Below are 21,609 nucleotides of genomic sequence, written 5' to 3'. Positions count from 1 at the left end.
GTTCACTGCTGATTCGTACATGTTAATGGACTGTTCTTATATAGCGCTTTTCTAGTCTACCAACAACTACTCAAAGCGCTTCTACGTAGTACAAGAACCATTCACACACAGTCATACACTGTGGCCGTACAAGGTGCCACCTGCTCATCAGATAAACACACACATTTACACTCCGATGGCGCAGCATCGGGGGCAACTCAGGGTTCAGTGTCTTACTCAAAGGAACTTCGACATGGGACTGCACTAAAAAATCGCCAAACTCTTGGCGGAAATTCAATGGAACAATGGAGCAGAAGCAGCAGCAGCTTCTGGCCACAGCTGCCCCTGTGCTACAGATGGGAGTACACGTCAGAACGCTCTCTTGTTTAATGCTTTCTTTAGTTTCTCTCCTTTTCCACAGTCCAACAGAGTCAACACAGTTTCCCTGCCATATTTACCATCTAGCCGGTTTGCTACTTCCTGTTTGGTGCTGGAGGGAGTGCACCCATTGGTTGTTGACAATGTTCACATGATTTTACTTCTCTCCTAGGGGTGGGGTAAAAAATCAATACAGCATAGCATTGCAATATTTTCAGTGGCAATAATGTATCAGTACACAGGCACCAGTATCGATCTTTTATTATATATGTGTTTGTCAGTTTGTCTGCTTGACAATCCCATTTTGCAGCAATAAAATTGAAAAAATTAGAAGTTGGAAAAAAGGTTATAAATTGCAATTATCCGCAGAATATTGCAATATGTTTAAAATCGTAATAATATTGTATCATGGCATAAGTATTGTGATATCGTATCAGGAGGCTTCTGTTGATTTGTAGTTTAAAGACGCAGGAGCATAAAATGTCAGTTTCTGCTAGGGCTGCACAATTAATTAAATTTTAATCACGATCACAATTTTGGCTTACCACAATCAAATCTGCGTAATCAAGCGATTTAAAAAAAAAAAATTAAATTTTATGAAATGCGTCATTCCATTCATAGAACACTGCAAGTTTTTTTCCAAAGATAATCTACCGCGCCAGTCAGAGTAGTTCCCTGCACCCCGCAGCTTAGTTTCTAGATGTAGACAGTCACAGAGGACAGAGTAACGGGAGGAAAATTCAACAGATAGCAGTCGGTAATACGTTTACCAGTTTACCAGTAAACGCAACATTTTGTCCCGTCTGTGTTGTTTTTCAGACAACTGTGTCCAGTGCTAGTTAGTGTCTGTTAGCTCACAGTGCTATAAGGTGCTAGTTAGTGTCTGTTACCTCACAGGGCTCTAGGGTGCTAGTTAGCGTCTGTTAGCTCACAGGGCTCTAGGGTGCTAGTTAGCGTCTGTTAGCTCACAGGGCTCTAGGGTGCTAGTTAGCGTCTGTTAGCTCACAGGGCTCTAGGGTGCTAGTTAGCGTCTGTTAGCTCACAGGGCTCTAGGGTGCTAGTTAGCGTCTGTTAGCTCACAGGGCTCTAGGGTGCTAGTTAGCGTCTGTTAGCTCACAGGGCTCTTGAGTGCGACTAACATTTTTCCTCTAGGTCGCATCCGCTGCCTCCACAAACGAAGCAATGTTGTTTATATCAATATGGTTTGATTTTGCGTTGCATGACCCATTTCTTCTGTAAAGTTGTGCCTGTGTTTGGGTCTCTCTTCTTACTCTCCACGCAGCCCCGCCCCCATTAACTCCCACAGGCTCCCCAGCAACAGAGACAGAGCGGCGACAGCGTCCACACTTGTGACATTTGTCCACAGTTTTAATTAAAATTAACACAGCTGTATATTGTTAAGCATGAGAGGCAAACCTGTATTTGTACAAGTGTTTCTGCTGGTAATTCTGCTATTGCGGCGGCCACGGCAAAAAACACAGAAGAAGTTATTAAAGGCAACTAACTTCAGTTTGTAGACTCCGGGAACCATCACCTTATCGTGGTGGAGAGGTTTGTGTGTCCCTATGAACCTGAGGGCTGTGTTGTCTGGAGCTTTGTGCTCCTGGTAGGGTCTCCCATGGCAAAGAGGTCTCAGGGGAGGGGCCAGACAAAGAATGGTTCAAAAACTCTTATGGAATATCAAGGAAGGGATAGAGGGACCCTGCCCGGTGGAAGCCCGGGCCCCCGTCTGGAGCCAGGCCCAGACGGTGGGCTCGTGAGCGAGCGCCTGGTGGCCGGGTTTGCCACGGAGCCCGGTCGGGCACAGCCCGAAGAAGCAACGTGGCACTTCTCCTTCCAGCCCATGGGCCCACCACCTGTGGGAGGATCCAAAGGGGTCGGGTGCGCTGCCACATGGGTGGCGGCGAAGGTCAGGGGCTTCGACGGACCAGACCCGGGCAGCAGAGGCTGGCTCTGGGGACGTGGAATGTCACCTCTCTGTGGGGGAAGCAGCCGGAACTTGTGCGGGAGGTGGAGCGCTATCAGTTAGATCTGGTGGGGCTTACCTCTACGCACAGTCTCGGTTCTGGAACCGTACTCCTGGATAGGGGTTGGACTCTCTCCTACTCTGGAGTTGCCCAGGGTGTGAGGCGCCGGGCGGGTGTGGGGATACTCACAAGCCCCCGGCTGAGCGCCGCTGCGTTGGAGTTTACCCCGGTGGACGAGAGGGTCGCCTCCCTACGCCTGCGGGTGTTGGGGGGGAAAACTCTGACTGTTGTTTGTGCGTATGCACCAAACAAGAGTTCGGAGTATTCGGCCTTCTTGGAGACCTTGAATGGAGTCCTGTATGGGGCTCCAGTAGGGGACTCCATTGTTCTCCTGGGGGACTTCAACGCACACGTGGGCAATGATGGAGATACTTGGAGAGGCGTGATTGGGAGGAACGGCCTCCCTGATCTAAACCAGAGCGGTTGTCTGTTGTTGGACTTCTGTGCTAGTCATGGATTGTCCATCACAAACACCATGTTCGAACATAGGGATGTTCATAAGTGTACGTGGTACCAGAGCACCCTAGGCCAAAGGTCAATGATCGATTTTATAATCGTTTCATCTGATCTGAGGCCGTATGTTTTGGACACTCGGGTGAAGAGAGGGGCAGAGCTGTCAACTGATCACCATCTGGTGGTGAGTTGGGTCAGGGGGTGGGGGAAGACTCTGGACAGACATGGTAAGCCCAAACGTGTAGTGCGGGTAAACTGGGAACGTCTGGAAGAGCCCCTGTCCGACGGGCTTTCAACTCGCACCTCCGGCGGAGCTTTTCGTGCATCCCTGTGGAGGCTGGGGCATTGAACCTGAGTGGACAATGTTCAAAGTTTCCATTGCTAAAGCTGCGGCAGCGAGCTGTGGTCTTAGGGTCTTAGGTGCCTCAAGGGGCGGTAACCCACGAACACCCTGGTGGACACGGTGGTCAGGGAAGCCGTCCGACTGAAGAAGGAGTCTTTCCGGGATATGTTATCCCGGAGGACTCCGGAGGCAGTTGCAGGGTACCGACGGGCCCGAAGGGCTGCAGCCTCTGCCGTGACAGAGGCAAAGCAGCGGGTGTGGGAGAAGTTCGGAGAAGACATGGAGAAGGACTTTCGGTCGGCACCAAGGTGCTTCTGGAAAACCGTTCGCCACCTCAGGAGGGGAAGCGAGGGATCATCCAAGCTGTATACAGTAAGGATGGGACTTTGTTGACCTCAAATGGGGAGGTAATAGAGCGGTGGAAGGAGCACTTTGAGGAACTCCTAAATCCAGCTGACACGCCCTCTGTGGTGGAGGCAGAGCTGGAGGATGATGGGGGATTGTCGTCAATTTCCCTGGCGGAAGTCGCTGTGGTAGTCAAACAACTCCACAGCGGCAAAGCCCCAGGAATGATGAGATCCGTCCAGAAATGCTGAAAGCTCTGGGTGTGGAGGGGCTGTCTTGGTTGACACGCCTCTTCAACATTGCGTGGATGTCTGGGACGGTGCCTAAGGAGTGGCAGACCGGGGTGGTGGTTCCCCTCTTCAAAAAGGGGGACCAGAGGGTGTGTGCCAACTACAGGGGTATCACACTTCTCAGCCTCCCTGGTAAAGTCTACTCCAAGGTGCTGGAAAGGAGGGTTCGGCCGATAGTCGAACCTCGGATTGAAGAGGAACAATGCGGATTCCGTCCTGGCCGTGGAACAACGGATCAGATCTTTACTCTCGCAAGGATCCTGGAGGGGCTGGGAGTATGCCCAACCAGTCTACATGGTTTTTTGTGGATCTGGAGAAGGCGTATGACCGGGTCCCCGGGAGAAATTGTGGGAGGTGCTGCGGGAATATGGGGTGAGGGGGTCCCTTCTTAGGGCCATCCAATCTCTGTATGACCAAAGCGAGAGCTGTGTCCGGGTTCTCGGCAGTAAGTCGGACTCGTTCCAGGTGAGGGTTGGCCTCCGCCAGGGCTGCCTTTGTCACCAATCCTGTTTGTAATATATATGGACAGGATATCGAGGCGTAGTCGGGGCGGGGAGGGGTTGCAGTTCGGTGGGCTCGGGATCCCATCGCTGCTTTTTGCAGATGATGTGGTCCTGATGGCATCATCGGCCTGTGACCTTCAGCACTCACTGGATCGGTTCGCAGCCGAGTGTGAAGCGGCTGGGATGAGGATCAGCACCTCTAAATCTGAGGCCATGGTTCTCAGCAGGAAACCGATGGAGTGCTCTCTCCGGGTAGGGATGGAGTCCTTACCTCAAGTGAAGGAGTTTAAGTACCTTGGGGTCTTGTTCGCGAGTGAGGGGACCATGGAGCGTGAGATTGGTCGGAGAATCGGAGCAGCTGGTGCGGTATTACATTCTGTTTATCGCACCGTTGTGACGAAAAGAGAGCTGAGCCAGAATGCAAAGCTCTCGATCTACCGGGCAATTTTCGTTCCTACCCTCACCTATGGTCATGAAGGCTGGGTCATGACCGAAAGAACGAGATCAAGGGTACAAGCGGCCGAAATGGGTTCCTCAGGAGGGTGGCTGGCGTCTCCCTTAGAGATAGGGTGAGAAGCTTAGTCATCCGAGAGGACTCGGAGTAGAGCCGCTGCTCCTTCGCGTTGAAAGGAGCCAGTTGAGGTGGTTCGGGCATCTGGTAAGGATGCCTCCTGGGCGCCTCCCTAGGGAGGTATTCCAGGCACGTCCAACTGGGAGGAGACCTCGGGGAAGACCCAGGACTAGGTGGAGAGATTATATCTCCAACCTGGCCTGGGAACGCCTCGGGATCCCCCAGTCGGAGCTAGTTGATGTGGCTCGGAAAGGGAAGTTTGGGGTCCCCTACTGGAGCTGCTGCCCCCGCGACCCGATACCGGATAAGCGGATGAAGATGGATGGATGGATAGTTCCAGCTTATGTATGAATATTTGAATAATTTTTTTTCTCTCCTCTGTAACAGTAAACTGAATAGCTTTGAGCTGTAGACAAAACAAGACATTTGAGGATGTCATGTTGGGCTTTGGGAAACACTGATCTACATTTTCACCATTTAATAGACCAGGTAATTTATCAATTGATCTAGAAAATAATCTGCAGATTAATCAACAATGAATGATTGATAGTTGAAGTCCTACAGTACACTACTGTTGTGTAAATTGACGTGGAGATAATGACAGAACTGGACACAAGCATGCATGTGCGTGTGATGGCCAAACCCAGAGCTGTCCCCAACTGTTTACCCTATCCTATCCTAACACTCATGCACTGTGTATGTGTGTTTTCTGCACGGCCTGGAGTGTTTTAGTGTAGGTAGATGAGAGAAGCAGTTATCTGTGGGCTCCCCTGGCTGTGTAGTTTAAAAATGTTTAAAAAAAAAGCTACTTACAGTTACATAAGCAGCTGTTTTGACCCCATAACCCTGCCGTGAGGTAGGCCAGGGATGCATTCCTTTCATCAGAGCTATTTCCTTCTCCCTGCTGCTCCTGCCAAGTGGCAGAGTAACGGTGTAGGAGGAGGAAACAGTTGTCTGCAATGAAATATAAGAAATGTTAGAAGTTTCACATTTACAGTACTGTGTAAAATGTCATACTTTAACATTTAGCATTTGTTCCTTAACACATCAAATGTTGTGCTTGTAAAGCCAGGTGAGCCGGTCGATGCCTAACCTAAGGTGGACGGGCAGCGAGGTGAAGGGTTGAGGGTTCAGGAGGGAGTGGTGTGTTTTGTTCATTGTGGATGTATGTTGCCCAAACCCTCAGACAAGATCAGTTTCAGCCTGGGCTCACAAACCTTTGTCTCAAGAACTCAACCTCTTGTAAAACAGACATCATATCTGCACATATGCCATTTTTTTTCCTCACCATGAAAGGATTTTATGAAAAGACTTATACAAGGTATACAAGGCTAAACCAATTTATACACTCACCGTCCACTTTATTAGGTACACCTGTCCAACTGCTCGTTAACACTTAATTTCTAAGCAGCCAATCACATGGCGGCAACTCAGTGCATTTAGGCATGTAGACATGGTCAAGAGAATCTCCTGCAGTTCAAACCGAGCATCAGTATGGGGAAGAAAGGTGATTTGAGTGACTTTGAACGTGGCATGATTGTTGGTGCCAGAAGGGCTGGTCTGAGTATTTCAGAAACTGCTAATCTACTGGGATTTTCACGCACAACCATCTCTAGGGTTTACAGAGAATGGTCCGAAAAAGAAAAAACATCCAGTGAGCGGCAGTTCTATGGGCGGAAATGCCTTGTTGATGCCAGAGGTCAGAGGAGAATGGCCAGACTGGTTCGAGCTGATAGAAGGGCAACAGTGACTCAAATAACCACCCGTTACAACCAAGGTGGGCAGAAGAGCATCTCTGAACGCACAGTACGTCGAACTTTGAGGCAGATGGGCTACAGCAGCAGAAGACCACATCGGGTGCCACTCCTTTCAGCTAAGAACAGGAAACTGAGACTACAATTTGCACAAGCTCATCGAAATTGGACAATAGAAGATTGGAAAAACGTTGCCTGGTCTGATGAGTCTCGATTTCTGCTGCGACAGTCGGATGGTAGGGTCAGAATTTGGCGTCTACAACATGAAGCATGGATCCATCTGCCTTGTATCAACGGTTCAGGCTGGTGGTGGTGGTGTCATGGTGTGGGGAATATTTTCTTGGCACTCTTTGGGCCCTTGGTACCAATTGAGCATCGTTGCAACGCCACAGCCTACCTGAGTATTGTTGCTGATCATGTCCATCCCTTTATGACCATAATGTACCCAACTTCTGATGGCTACTTTCAGCAGGATAATGCGCCATGTCATAAAGCTGGAATCATCACAGACTGGTTTCCTTGAACATGACAATGAGTTCGCTGTACTCAAATGGCCTCCACAGTCACCAGATCTCAATCCAATAGAGCATCTTTGGGATGTGGTGGAACGGGAGATTCGCATCATGGATGTGCAGCCGACAAATCTGCGGCAACTGTGTGATGCCATCATGTCAATATGGACCAAACTCCCTGAGGAATGCTTCCAGCACCTTGTTGAATCTATGCCACGAAGAATTGAGGCAGTTCTGAAGGCAAAAGGGGGTCCAACCCGTTACTAGCATGGGGTACCTAATAAAGTGGCCGGTGAGTGTAATTAATTTTATTAATAGCCTGCCCAACACTGGTAATAAGCAATTTGACGACATATTGTTATGTTTGCCTATAAACAAAACTGTCTATCTAACGGAGCAGCAACTTACTTTTTAGTGGTGGAATGAAAGACGCACACATTGTGTTTGATTGCTAGACGGTTTATGTGTTTTTCGGGTTGACGAGACAAAATATGACACGCAGAAAAGTGAAACTTCAAACATAAAGACAAATTACACAAGTTACAAATACTAAGCACTTACAGTGACAACTTTTGAAAGTGTCCCACCCTTTGCCGCAGTTGCAACACACTTGTGACATCAGTGTGTTGTGTTAAAGTATAATGTCAATAGAAAGGCGCTCAGCTTACACAGCTTTCAAAGGTAAACCTACTCCACCACTGTTGCTTGGATAGTGATTCTCTGCAGATTTTAAATATTCAGGGAACGACCAAAAGTGCAGGTAACATGTTAAGGAAAACTGTATGCAGCCACACACTTCCACAATGTGCTGCTTTATCACAGCTACACACAAAACTGGCAGATGATTGGATGAATCACCTGTCTATCAAACTCTAGGCTAGTGGCTCCCAAACTTTTCTGCGGGGCCCCTGTTTTGTAGATACAAATATTTTCAATATTCCCCCTTGCCCAAGGAGAGAGCGAGAGATCTGTACTATGTCTAATCAGACTGAGATTGACTGCTTAGTTCAACACTTGGACAAATTGGATGGCTGTTAAATGTTCTAAATATAGGCTACACAATATGGTCCCGGAATGTGATACAAAACTTAGGGAAATGTATTTAAATATATTACTTAAGGTACTTTCTACTCCCTCCCTTGCCGGTCTGGGAGAACGCTACAACTCATCACTCCCTAACTACATACTTAATCAAAGAGGATAGTTTTAAGAACCCAGACAAGAAGCTAATTCCACAGTAGAGGAGCCTGATAGCTGAAGGCTCAGGCTCCCATTCTACTTTTAGAGACTCTAGAAATAAGTGTGTCCGCCCTCAAGGATCCACATGCACAGTGACGAGTTTAATCCCAGGCCAGTTAGCTTTGTGACTAGCCAGGAGGATGATGTGTGTTAAATGTTGAACAACAGTCAATGAAAAGCAATCTCATATAGCCTCCTTTCTTGTCCAGGTGAGATAGGGTGGTGTGGAGGATGTGTGCTATGGCATTTTCCGTTGATCGGTTGGGACGATAGGCAAGTTGTAATGGGTCCACTGTGCTTGGTAGGGAGGAGCAAATGTCATCCCTGACCAGAAGTTCAAAGCACGTAATCACTACAGAGGGGAGTGACACCGGGCGATAGTCTCTCAGGCAGGCTGGTGTTGTTCTCTTGGAATGATGGAAGACTTTGTGAAGCACGTGGGTATGACAGACTGAGCCAGTGGCAGGTTGAATATCCTTGTGAACATTATTGCTAGTTCTGCACAAGGTTTATGGCCCCGCCCGTTGATGCCATCAGGACCTGCCATTTCTTGGTGTTAACATGCTTAGAAGCCCTCCTGACGTTGTGCTCAGAAAGAGAGATTGGTGTGTGAAGTGCACCCACCCATCTATTAACCTCAGCTTCAGCTGTTTCTGCGTGGTTGTTGCTGATGACTTCAAAGTGGGCATAAAATGTATTGAGCTCACTTGCTACAGACGCATCAGCACTTCACACAGAAGAGGGGGTTGATTTTTCATAGTTCTTAGACCTTGCCACATGCTTGGGTTGCCGTCCTGAACTTCCGTTTTCTTCCCGTAGTATCGTAGTACCGTTTTGTCTCCTTTACTGTACTGCGCCGGATGTATGGCTTTATCCTCAAAATATACTTTGGCCGTCGGAAGATGCATGAGACCGTCTGTTGCTACTTACAGCTTTACTGGACATTGTAAGCTTAATGATAAGGCATATAAAATAAAATTAGTGAATCACATGTTGACCTAAATATGGTCGCAAGGAGGAAGAGATTCAAAAGGTGACTTTTTTAAAACTTTTTGTCCACATGTGGGTGTGTGTCCAGTTGCAACTTGCTAGTCAGAAATGGTTGGCAAGCAACCTCTGGTGATCTCAAGTGCTCACAAGCAGCTTATCTGTTAAAAAGGCATGAAAACACTAAAAAGGAAAGGAAATCGTGGGATAAAATAGAGGATAGAGCATCTCTGATTCACACAGATCACTAGCCCACATCACCACCTATGTATGCCTCTGAATCGGTTTTCAAAGACAGACAAAATATCTGCACACTCTACTGATAGCTCCCCACCAAATTTAGATTTGTCAGATATTTGCCTTAAGTTTGTTTGTTGGTCCAGCACCTGTAGATGTTTTTTGGATGTGTGTGCGGTATACTCTGTTTGCCTCTGATCTGTTTCACCTTATGTTTCCGTCTATCAGGTTACATCGAAGCTTTGGTTATCCCTGCGGGAGCCAGGAGGATCAAAGTTGTGGAGGACAAACCCTCACATAGCTTTCTGGGTAATGATGCATTTTGTTTTAGGGTCCTTGAGAAGGATTACTGCTATCGTCACGAACACAATACCATGTTTCTTTGTAAACGTTTGGCAGCTGCTACAGTGTATACACACAACTACTTTAGTACTACTACGCATTTATATGATTTTATGTATATTTGTATTTTATCTGCATGAAATTAATATTGTATAATATTTCCCATTCTTCTTTTGATTCCCAACCGCAATTTGTCACTCCCTCTCTGCTCTCTACCATAGCTCTGCACCCTGAGATCTCACAGTGTCTTGTGTTGAACACTCATGCTAACTTTATTGTTCAACATATGTGATAAAAGCGTCTCGTTTTCACATGCGATAGCCTAACCGTACGTACACACCGCCACCGACTTGAGCTGCAAAGAAGCTCTGGCCGCCCCGCCAAGCACGCTGGTCAAAAAGTACGGGAAGCTTTTTGACGCTTTGGCCTCTCGGACGTGGCGGCGTTCTCTGGCAATACACTGCCACTAGAAACCTTTATAAATTAAGTATATAATGACAGAAGTTGTATTGTTAATTGTTCACAGCGTAGTCTGTTAGCAGTTCGCTCGCTCGTTAGCCGCTGAGCCGCAACAGCATGAGCGAGCAGCCGCCAGACTAACCTAGTGAACCCTCACTGTGAGCGGACCATTAGAGACCATGTGACCGGCAGCTAACGTTAACTGGTCCCTGTGTACAAACAACATTATATTATAAACGATAGGTAACCCAGCAACGGCAATTATGAGCTTGTCCTCAGAATTAATGTTTTGGTAGGAACGAAAGTTTACATCATATGTTTGTCCGGGATCAGCCAGCGCGAAGGACATCTATATTCCGATTGGCGGCTGGCGTTAGCCGCTGCTTGCCGCTGAACCGCGTCATAGCTCATAACCATAAAGTTTAAAAATGTCAACTTTCTGGTTGACGCTTAACATGCTCAAAACGCCCAAAACGCCCCAAACGCGGCGCCAACAGATTTGCCGCTCCTTGCAGCTAAGAGAACTTTAGATGCTCAAGTCGGTGTCTGTGTGAATTTCCTGTCACTCAGATAGATAGCGACAAGGTTGAAAAGCGCCAAATACTATGCCCATAGCAACGGCTGCCAGATACGGTATGGTTGATTAGCACATGTTTTGGTGTCTGTACGGATATGTGTCTGATGCCATGCCTGGCTAACTCACTTTGACAACAAGACATAATTCCCCCTAGAAACTTTCATTTTTACATTTGTCTACTAATTAAACAAATTGTTAGGTGTTGTTTCTCCCTGCATCAAGTCTTCATGCTAAGCTACGCTAACCCTATCCTGACTCCAACTCTGTGATAATAAACAGACATGATGATAAACATTTAGCGTTTCTCAAAACATTGAATTATTCATTCTAAATGACATTTAGTAAAAGGACACTGAGTAGTTGTCACTGTCTTTACTGTTGTAACTTCGGTGTAAACACTACAACTTTTTATGATGAAACAAACCGAAATTCCACGAATAAACACACACTCAAACAACTATACTTTACACACATTGGTGTCTGGTGATTTCACACCAGATAACCAGGTGTGACATAACTTAGCAAGAAAAGATCACACATCGGCAAAACTGGTGTTCATTTTCTTCCATTAAACACAGGGTTTGTGCGTGAAAGTGTTACCTCTGACCTCATGTGTCTTGCTCACAGCTCTACAAGACTCCAGTAAAGGGTCCATCAACAGTGACTGGAAGATCGAGCTTCCAGGAGAGTTTCAGTTGGCCGGGACCACGGTGCGCTATGTTAGAAGGGGACTTTGGGAGAAGATGTCTGCCAAGGGACCCACTAATACACCCTTACACCTGATGGTAAACACATCAGTTTCTCTGGTCAGATTATTATATCTCAAGACACCCTGCTGCTAGGGATAATGCTTGTGTGATGACTATTTATTTAGGGATCAATTTGCTAATATTGCCTACACTGTAAATTAGATATGAACTGGTTAGTTTTGCCTACACATACTATTTTTTTTGACTAATATATCATTAATAGTAGGCATCTGTTTTTTGTTTGTTTTTTGTCCACTGGTACGTGGGCTGTCCTAATAATAGTAGCAGTAGTAGCAGGCCCTATGCTGGATACGATACACTCCTATTTGTCTATATCCACGACATTACGCCTCTTGGATTGCTCCGTTGCCAACGGAAATTTGGATTTCACCCTTTTCGGCCAGGTGTCCATTACCTTCTGTTGAAATTCTAAACTGTGGTGGATTTATGAGGTCTATCTGTTCAATCTAACTTTTATGTTGCATGACTAAAACAACTTTTGAACAAACACATTCCACCCAAACAAGTTCCTTCCCGAGGTTATTTTGCCGCAACACTGGCTCTGTCTAGGCCTTAGCACCGCCCGTGGCAATTGTGATTGGTTTAGGGAAATGGCAAAACCAGAGCACGTTTTTCTCCCATCCCGGAATGCTATGTGGACTAGCAGACCCTCCTTTGAAGTGCTGTGGAGGAAGGTGTGGAAAAGCAAGACTACGCTCATATAGATCCCATGTGCTTTCATACAGGCTACACACTGTCAAGATTAGGCTACTGTTCATGCAGGAGCCGCTAGAAAGTGTAATTGTCAAAAAGTAGAAAAGTGGATACAGTGTTGGGTTTCCCAAAATAGCCTAAATGGGAAGCCAGTGTACCTGGTGTGTTTACAGCACCAGTGCTCAAGGAATATAATATTCGGTGCCACTATTAGACCGGAGGTCCAAGGTCCATGGAGAAATCCTTGTAACTCTTGCATGGGAAAACAAAAAAGGGTGGGGTGACATTTACCATGACTTACACTGTACATGCTGCCGAAACCAAGACACCTCTCTTAGCAAAAGTCATTGATCCAACCTGCTTCAATTCAATTCAATTCAATTTTATTTATAGTATCAATTCATAACAAGAATTATCTCAAGACACTTTACAGATAGACCACACTCCGGAATTTACAAGGACCCAACAGTTCTAGTTTCCTCCAGAGCAAGCAACAGTGCGACAGTGGCGAGGAAAAACTTCCTTTTAGGCAGAAACCTCGGTCAGACCCAGGCTCTTGGTAGGCGGTGTCTGACGGGCCGGTTGGGGTTAGAATGAAGAGTGGCAATAACAAAAATAGAAAAAATTAGTAGTTTGTAGCAGTTCTTTGTAGTAGTTCATGGCCTAGCAGGACGCTGTGCAGCATTACACTTCACTGCACGGCGCGTAACTACCCGGTCAGGTGTTTTGATGTTAGTAACAGTGCTCTAGTCCATGTTCCACATACTGTATGTCATCAACAAAGCTAGACCTCTCAATAACATTCCCAAGGTTCTTGAAAAATACCACATTTGTACAGTTAAAGTGTGTAGCTCTGGCCAAGCTAGTTGCCTCAGCACTTCTCATTGACAGAAGTTAGAATGCCTTTTCATGAAGCTTAAAAAACAATCAGGACCTGCAATGTTATTCTCATCCCATGACTGGGAGTCATGGGTTTTTAATGTTGTACTCCACTTTAAGTAGATATCATGAACTGTAAAAATAATGGATTTAGCATCTGTGTCGTTTTGAAGCCAAGGGTTTGTATTTTTACTGTTGTCATCTTGGTAGTCTCCAAGATGGCAATGGCCCACTGGGGACTCTGTCCTCAGGGACTTCAGTCCCTCTGACTTCGCTGGCAAACGGCAGTGAACTGAGCTTCAGAGAGAGCCGGGGATAAGAGCGAGGAGGCAGGTGCCAGATCTGTACAGACCACCGGAACAAAAACACTTATGGAGAAGCAGCCAGTTGAATAGGCGGTGTTTCTATGTGACACATTCACATAGACTCTGCTATAAGAATGTGGCCATATGCAACCCTAATCTGGTCTGAGTGATCTGATCCCAATGCCTTCTTCTTCTTTTATTTAGCTGACTTTTTTATTCAAAGCCACTTCCAAAAAGTGCATTCAATCATGAAGGTCCAAACGCAGAACAGCAAAAATCACATAAAAAAATATGCTAGGTTCAATTAAGCCAAGCTATAAAGGGCCCCATATAATTTATTATTATGATTAAGTTATTATAACCATCATCTTATTAGCCAAGGTGCAGCTGGAAGAGCTGTTTTTTACCCTGTGGTGGAAGGTGTTCAGACTTTCAGCTGTCCTGATGTCAGTGGGGAGCTTGTTCCACCATTTAGGAGCCGGGGCAGCAGGGACAATGACTCGTCCATTTTGCTTTCCTTACTCCCGTGCAAGAAGGGCAGTTAAATGCACTGAAGAAATGTTTGGGTTTTTTAAACATTTGAGTCTATTATATACTGTATACCAAGGCTGCAAAACAGGACCAAGCAGTGCAGTCATCCCCTGCTGTGAGGCTGTAGTGGAAAGCATGTAATCGCAACTTGGCTTGGCACAGGCCAACCCGGTCCCATTAAAAATTTCTAGTCGTACTGATTAACTGTTTAATTGGAAGCCACTACTGTAGACTCAGCTATGTTTGCTTACTGCTACCCTTTGAAAATGAGTTCTGCAAATAAAGATCAACTTAGTAAAGGTTGGTAAGCTTTATGTACAGCTTCACTTTTCTTTAAACCCCTCTCTGTCATGTTCCCAGGTGCTGCTCTTTCATGACCAGACCTACGGTATCCACTATGAGTACACAGTGTCCCTGAACACCACTCAAGGCAGGAGCAGTGAGGAGCCAAGGGAGCCAGAGTATCTCTACATCTGGACGCACAGCAGTTGGCAGGACTGTACTGTCCAATGCGGAGGAGGTAACACACACACACAAACACTGGGTGCGATTTTCGGGCGGGGGGGGGTTGCATAGGCTATCCCTGCCTCTGCTAAATTATCTTGATTAAAAAAAAAAATCCATCCCCCCTCAAAGTGATCAGTGCTTCACCAATAGACAACATTATCGATAGAAGCGGCATACCACACACGGGAGCGTCTCAGGAGCGTAGCGTCTTGCTGCCCGACTTGCAGATTTTGTTGTCTACAAGTACTTTACAGAACAATCGCTCTATAAAGCTAGTATCTACCTTTCACTACAAGTACTCCTGTAATTAAACTCCATGCCTTCTCTTTTCTGGTATTGTCCTGATAAAAAGGATCTGTGATGTCTAATATGTTTTTCCACCTCCAAGATGAATCTCTTCTCATTTGTGGTGCTGTAGACGTGACGTATACAATATTGGGGGGAGTACGGGGGTGTTTTGGCTTTCTGAACGCCCCGCAGCTCCGCACATACTTCTAGAATAATATCAAGCATTGACTTGGTTGAGTTAAAACACTAATCCCCTAAGTAGTACTACCGGGACATGAGCACCCATTTCCTGGGTGAAAGTTTTGTGTTTTGTCCCTTTTTACTTTTTTTGGAAGTCCACTCTCCTGCTTGTATCCAACATAAACATGGATACATGTAAACATGTATCCAAAGATTCTTACTAAAGAGAATCTCTCTCTCTCTCTCTCTCTCTCTCTCTCTCTCTCTCACACACTCCCACTCACACACACACGCGCACACACACACACAGTCTGAAAACCAACGTTGTATTTAAAAAAAAAAAAAAAACAGGAGACAATACAAGCACTAGGACCACGGGGAAATGGTGCACAGTCAAGTTCCCAGCCCCCTTTCCAACTCCCCTCCTTTGTGTTGCCATTCAAACCAGGTGTTGATACATAGACTGTATTAGTGGATTGCCCCCTGGTGGCTGACTGCAGTATAGGTCATAAGCCCCGCTCCAGAGGACAGTTCAGATTACGCTGATCAGTTTAGTTGATTTGATGTTATAAAAACGGGATTAGGGTCATGATTGACAGCTGGGATTGACTTGCGATTGGTTGGGTGGGAGTATGGGCGGGACTTCAATACTGCGGCTCCACCGCCGTAGTTATGACAAGATGGCCATGTTGGGATACATCCGGGAGTGTTATTTTTTTACGTGATTTCAAACAAGCAGAGACTCTACCACTGTGCTTCTTCATTTATTGTGTGTGTGTGTGTGTGTGTGTGTGTGTGTGTGTGTGTGTGTGTGTGTGTGTGTGTGTGTGCGCCTGCGTGCATGCGTAGGTGAGAGGAGGACAGTGGTTTCCTGTATGAGGATAGTCAATAAATCCATGGAGGCTGTCAACAATAGCTACTGTCAACCTGAGAACCGACCACACCCCCAAGTACGACTATGCAACTCCCATCCCTGCCAGTACCGGTGAGACACACACACATGCACAGTATTTAAAAACAACTAAGATAAATACATTTACCTTTAATAACAATACACTTTAACGGTGATGGAAAGTGAGCATGTCGCTGTCAAACACCCACTGATATGGACAAATGATACACTAATTATGACAGGTCTGCTTCAGAGCTCTGTGTGTTTGTGACACGACGAGAGGAGTCTGACTTTAGGCTGATTTTAGAGGCAGGCTGTAGGCTGCCCACCCAAACACAAGTTAAAAACAGTACTGGTATTTTCTGTGGTATTTTCCATTTGCTAAGGAAAGGAAAAAAAAAATCTTAACTTTTGATTGGGTAGGCAAAACACGTTGAGACGGTTGAGTCAAAATCGCTGACACTTTCTGGTCTCAGAAATATTGGAGCAACAGCCTATGTTTTTTTAAAGTTTTCATTTAGTGTTTTGATATTTTTAAAAGGAGGTGAACAATATAATCAGCTGACAGACAGCGAGAGCGGCCCTGATGAGAGAGATGATGATTCAATTCAATTCAATTTTATTTATAGTATCAATTCATAACAAGAGTTATCTCAAGACACTATACAGATAGAGTAGGTCTAGACCACACTCCAGAATTTACAAGGACCCAACAGTTCTAGTAGTTTCCTCCAGAGCAAGCAACAGTGCGACAGTGGCGAGGAAAAACTTCCTTTTAGGCAGAAACCTCGGACAGACCCAGGCTCTTGGTAGGCGGTGTCTGACGGGCCGGTTGGGGTTAGAATGAAGAGTGGCAATAACAAAAATAGAAAAAATAGTAGTTTGTAGCAGTTCTTTGTAGTAGTTCATGGCATAGCAGGGCACTGTGCGGCATTACAAGGCACAGCAGCATGATGTGTTGTCACACAGACCAGCTATGTGTGCTCATAATAGGTTTGGATTTAAAAGCTGTCTGTGAAATCGTATATAAGTCTGTAAATTGTGTGTAAGGTTGAGTTCAATTTTAATTGCATGGTAGTAAAGCACTGTTTTTTTTTGTTCACTTCCTGTTCTGTTCTGTAATGCTACTCATTGTCTCCCCCTAGCAGTAGACTAGAGAATTGCGCTGTTAGTCAAGTTTGTTCTGTGGCATTTTTTGATGATGTCATCAGGAAGCACTCAGGAATGTCTTCAGACAGCATTGTTTACATTTGTAAATCAATCTAAGGCCATCTGCTCACGTTCAAGCTATAAACGAGCATCGTCGGTATGTAAATGTTCTTTAACATGTCATCTTTCAATATAGAAGAATATTTTTATGTAAGATGAGACGTATGTTATCAAAATTGTTTTATATGTTTCTAAATGTTTACTTATGCCGACTGTAGTAAACAGAATAGTCTAAGCTAAATTGTGACTAAAATCCTTTAAATAGTCATTCCATTTCATTACATGTGAAGATGTAGTAGTCATTTATTATATCTTTGTTTTCAGTTTTACCCTACCTTTGACCATCATTAAAGAAGTAAACGATTCACCTTCGTCCAGTGTGGTGATTAGAGGAGGAGTTAAGCTGCCTGTCAACTTGCACAAAGGGTTGTAATGAGGACAGAACAGTAAAACGACGGCTCATAAGCTAGCTGATCTACAGCAGACCTGGACCCTCAAACGCTGTATCGCTGGAATAAAGGTAGCCAGCACACACAATGTTCCAGGAAGATACACAGTCAACCGGCTCATGGAAAACCAGATCTCAAGCTTCCCACACATCCAGCCGCTCCAGCAGATCTGGTGCAGCCGCAGCCATGGCACGCGCAGAAGCCGAAGCGGCCAGAGCAAAAGTAGCATACGCAGAAAAAGAGATGCAAATCAAAATTCAGAAGGCACAATTGGAGGCATCATTGGATAAACTTAATGCTGAAAAGACAGCAGCTGCTGCCTTAGCTAAAGCAGAGGCTCTAGAGGCCGCTTTGGAGCACGAAAATGATAGGCTGAACTCTAAGCTAAGATGTGGATTAGAGCAGCAACCTCACAACGCCATGCAAATGACTGAAGAATATGTGCAAAAGCATAGTATGTTGGACAGCGGTCTAAAGCCAGGGGCACAACAACAAAGTTCCCTCACTACCACCCAACCTCAGCAAACGCTCCCTCTGCAAGCACCTACAGCACACATTTACCAACCCCTGCAGACCAAGTCTGAAAGGAACGAAGACTCACAGATTGAAACACACCATTCTCAAAAATGTTCTCCCACGATAAACAGGAAACCCACACACACTGAGCACTGGGGTCACAAGATGTATGACAGCTATCACCTGCCATTAGCCACACCCAACCACCAACAAGCACATCATGTGAGTCACACAGGGGCTTGTGATGACCGTCACTACCCACCTAGTAGGCCTGTCCATAGTGACCAACACGACAATGTGCTAAGAGGTTCATCTAATGAAAATCAAAATGTGACAGACTTTGTAAGCTTCCTTGCCAGACGAGAAATTGTTTCAACAGGACTGTTGAAGTTTGATGATAAGCCTGGAAATTACAGGGCGTGGAAAGCGTCTTTCCTGAACACTGTCAGAGGCCTTAATCTGACCGCAAAAGAAGAAATAGACTTGTTAGTAAAGTGGCTAGGACCAGAATCAACAGAACATGCAAAACGCTTGAGAGCTGTACACGTTAATGACCCAGGACAGGGGCTGCTAGTTGTATGGGAGAGACTAGAAGAGTGCTATGGCGCGCCCGAAGTCATCGAGGACGCACTTTGGAAGAGACTGGATAACTTTCCAAGGATTTCAAATAAAGACAATCAGAAACTCAGGGAGCTAGCAGACTTGCTGACGGAGCTACAAGCTGTAAAATCAGAAGGTGAACTTCCAGGCCTTACATATCTTGACACAGCACGGGGCATAAGCAGCATCGTACAGAAGCTACCGTTTGCTTTGCAAGAAAGATGGATGACACAAGGATCCAGCTACAAAGACAACTACAGAGTTGCTTTTCCTCCATTCTCCTTCTTCGTGAACTTTGTCTCCCAGCAAGCAAGGACACGCAACGACCCAAGTTTCATGTTTGCCCCTTGTACTGGAGATCAGACCAAGACAGACAAACACACTCCTAAAAATTTGAGCTACCGTACACCTGTATCAGTCCACAAGACTGACATTTCGTCAGACACAGTTACACTGCCTGACCCTTCACACACTAAAGTAGAAGACCCAGCAAGGACATGCCCTATTCATAAGAAGCCCCACCCTCTTTACAAGTGCCGTGCATTCAGAGAGAAACCCCTTGAGGAGAGGAAAGCCTTTCTGAAACAAAGTGGCATCTGTTTCCAATGTTGTGCGTCAACATCTCATCTCGCAAAGAACTGTGTAAAGAATGTTAGATGCACTGAGTGCAACGATGACCGTCACAATTCGGTTCTACACCCGGGGCCCGCTCCATGGTCCAAGACCCTAAAACCTATACACGAGCATGGCGGGGAGGATGAGAGTGTCAGTCCAAGCGTTGCAGTCACGTCAAAGTGTACAGAAGTTTGCGGCGGAGACATGACTGGAAGATCTTGTTCTAAGATTTGTTTGGTCAGAGTCTTCCCTACAGGCCAACATGATAAGGCAGTCGAGCTGTACGCCATATTGGATGAACAGAGTAACCGGTCCCTAGTGAGATCAGAATTCTTTGAGCTCTTCAATGTTAAAGGTGACCATTCTCCATATTCCCTCAGGACATGTGCAGGAGTAGTGGAGAAGTCGGGGAGAAGAGCGCACGGCTTCCAAATACAATCTTTAGATGAAGAAGTCACTCTCTCTCTTCCTACCCTGATAGAGTGCAACCAAATTCCCAACAACCGATCTGAAATTCCCACTGCAGAGGTAGCTGTTCAACACACACATCTAAAATGTATCGCAAAACAGATCCCAACTTTACGTCACCAGGCACCTATAATGTTGCTACTTGGCAGAGACCTCATCAGAGTCCATAAGGTGCGTAAACAGATTAACGGCCCACATGACTCCCCATATGCACAAAAGCTTGACTTGGGCTGGGTTATAGTTGGCAGTGTCTGCCTTGGCAACGTCCACAAACCAGACACAGTAAACACCTTCTACACTAACACACTGGAAAATGGACGAGCATCCCTCTTTAAGCCCTGTCCCAACCGTTACTTTGTGAAAGAAACACAAGACAACACTGGGTCTCTCATCTGGAAGGACAACAAAGACCACATAGGATGCACTGTGTTTCAGAAATCCAAAGACGACGACAAAATTGCACCTTCATTTGAAGACATGGCCTTTCTAGACATCATGGAAAAGGGGTTTTACAAAGATAAAGATAACAGTTGGACGGCTCCCTTACCCTTTAAGACACAGAGACGTCGTCTACCTAACAACAAAGCTCAAGCCCTTAACCGTTTCAGATCACTGCAGCACTCTTTCAACAGGAAATCAGAGCTGAAAGAACACTTCTTTGCATTTATGCAAAAGATATTTCAGAATGACCATGCAGAAGAAGCGCCCCCACTCAGACCTGAGGAGGAGTGCTGGTACCTACCTATTTTCGGAGTGTATCACCCTAAGAAACCTGGACAGATCAGAGCAGTCTTCGACTCAAGTGCCAAGCACGACGGCGTCTCCCTTAACAATGTCCTCCTGACTGGTCCAGACCTCAATAATAACCTTTTAGGTGTGCTCCTTCGTTTCCGCCAGGACTCTGTTGCTGTCACAGCAGACATCCAGCAGATGTTCCACTGTTTCCTCGTCAAACCAGACCACCGAAACTTCTTACGTTTTCTGTGGTATCAAGACAATGACTTTAACAGAGACATCAAGGAATATAGAATGCGTGTGCATGTTTTTGGTAACAGTCCTTCACCGGCTGTAGCCATCTTTGGACTGAGAAAGACTGCACAAGAAGGAGAAGAGATCTTTGGAGGAGATGCTAGAAGATTCGTGGAGAGGAACTTCTATGTAGACGACGCACTAAAATCTCTACCTTCCGCTCCAGCTGCCATCGACCTGCTCAAAAGGACACAGCAGATGCTGGCATGCTCCAACCTCAGGCTGCATAAGATTGCGTCAAACAATGCAGAAGTCATGGCGGCCTTTCCCTCGGCCGACCATGCAAGCGACCTAAAGGATCTAGGTCTGGGAGCCGACGATCTCCCTATGCAACGAAGTTTGGGTGTCAGCTGGGACCTGAAAAAAGACACATTCACATTTCAGGTGTCTGACGAACACAAACCCTTTACGCGACGTGGAGTCTTGTCAACCATTAACAGCCTTTATGACCCCTTAGGATTTGTCGCCCCAATCTTGTTGCAGGGGAAAACCATACTCCGGGAATTAACAGTTGACTGTCATGACTGGGACGAACCGCTGCCTGCCAAGAAAGAGCAGCTATGGACAGCATGGAGGGAATCACTCCAAGAACTCAGAAACCTACAGATACCTAGGTCTTATACAAAGGTCTCCCCATCCGCAGCCCAACGCAGAGAACTTTGCATTTTCTCAGACGCATCGG

General features: G+C 46.0%; 1 protein-coding gene and 1 long non-coding RNA gene across 2 annotated transcripts in view; both read left to right on the top strand.

Annotated features, from left to right (window-relative positions):
• Positions 1-21,609, top strand: part of LOC116702410 (uncharacterized) — a 295,446-nt gene that overhangs the window by 142,993 nt on the left and 130,844 nt on the right. The window lies entirely within an intron of this gene.
• Positions 1-21,609, top strand: part of adamts17 (ADAM metallopeptidase with thrombospondin type 1 motif, 17) — a 116,652-nt gene that overhangs the window by 84,744 nt on the left and 10,299 nt on the right. The window contains 4 exon segments of the mRNA XM_032536540.1: positions 9,847-9,927; positions 11,624-11,781; positions 14,535-14,694; positions 15,999-16,134. Of these exon segments, the coding sequence (XP_032392431.1) occupies positions 9,847-9,927; positions 11,624-11,781; positions 14,535-14,694; positions 15,999-16,134 (535 nt within the window).

Source organism: Etheostoma spectabile, chromosome 15, assembly GCF_008692095.1.
Source record: "Etheostoma spectabile isolate EspeVRDwgs_2016 chromosome 15, UIUC_Espe_1.0, whole genome shotgun sequence".
Taxonomy (NCBI): domain Eukaryota; kingdom Metazoa; phylum Chordata; class Actinopteri; order Perciformes; family Percidae; genus Etheostoma; species Etheostoma spectabile.
The sequence above is the reverse complement of the archived record's forward strand: the minus strand, read 5'-3'. Positions and strand labels throughout refer to the sequence as shown.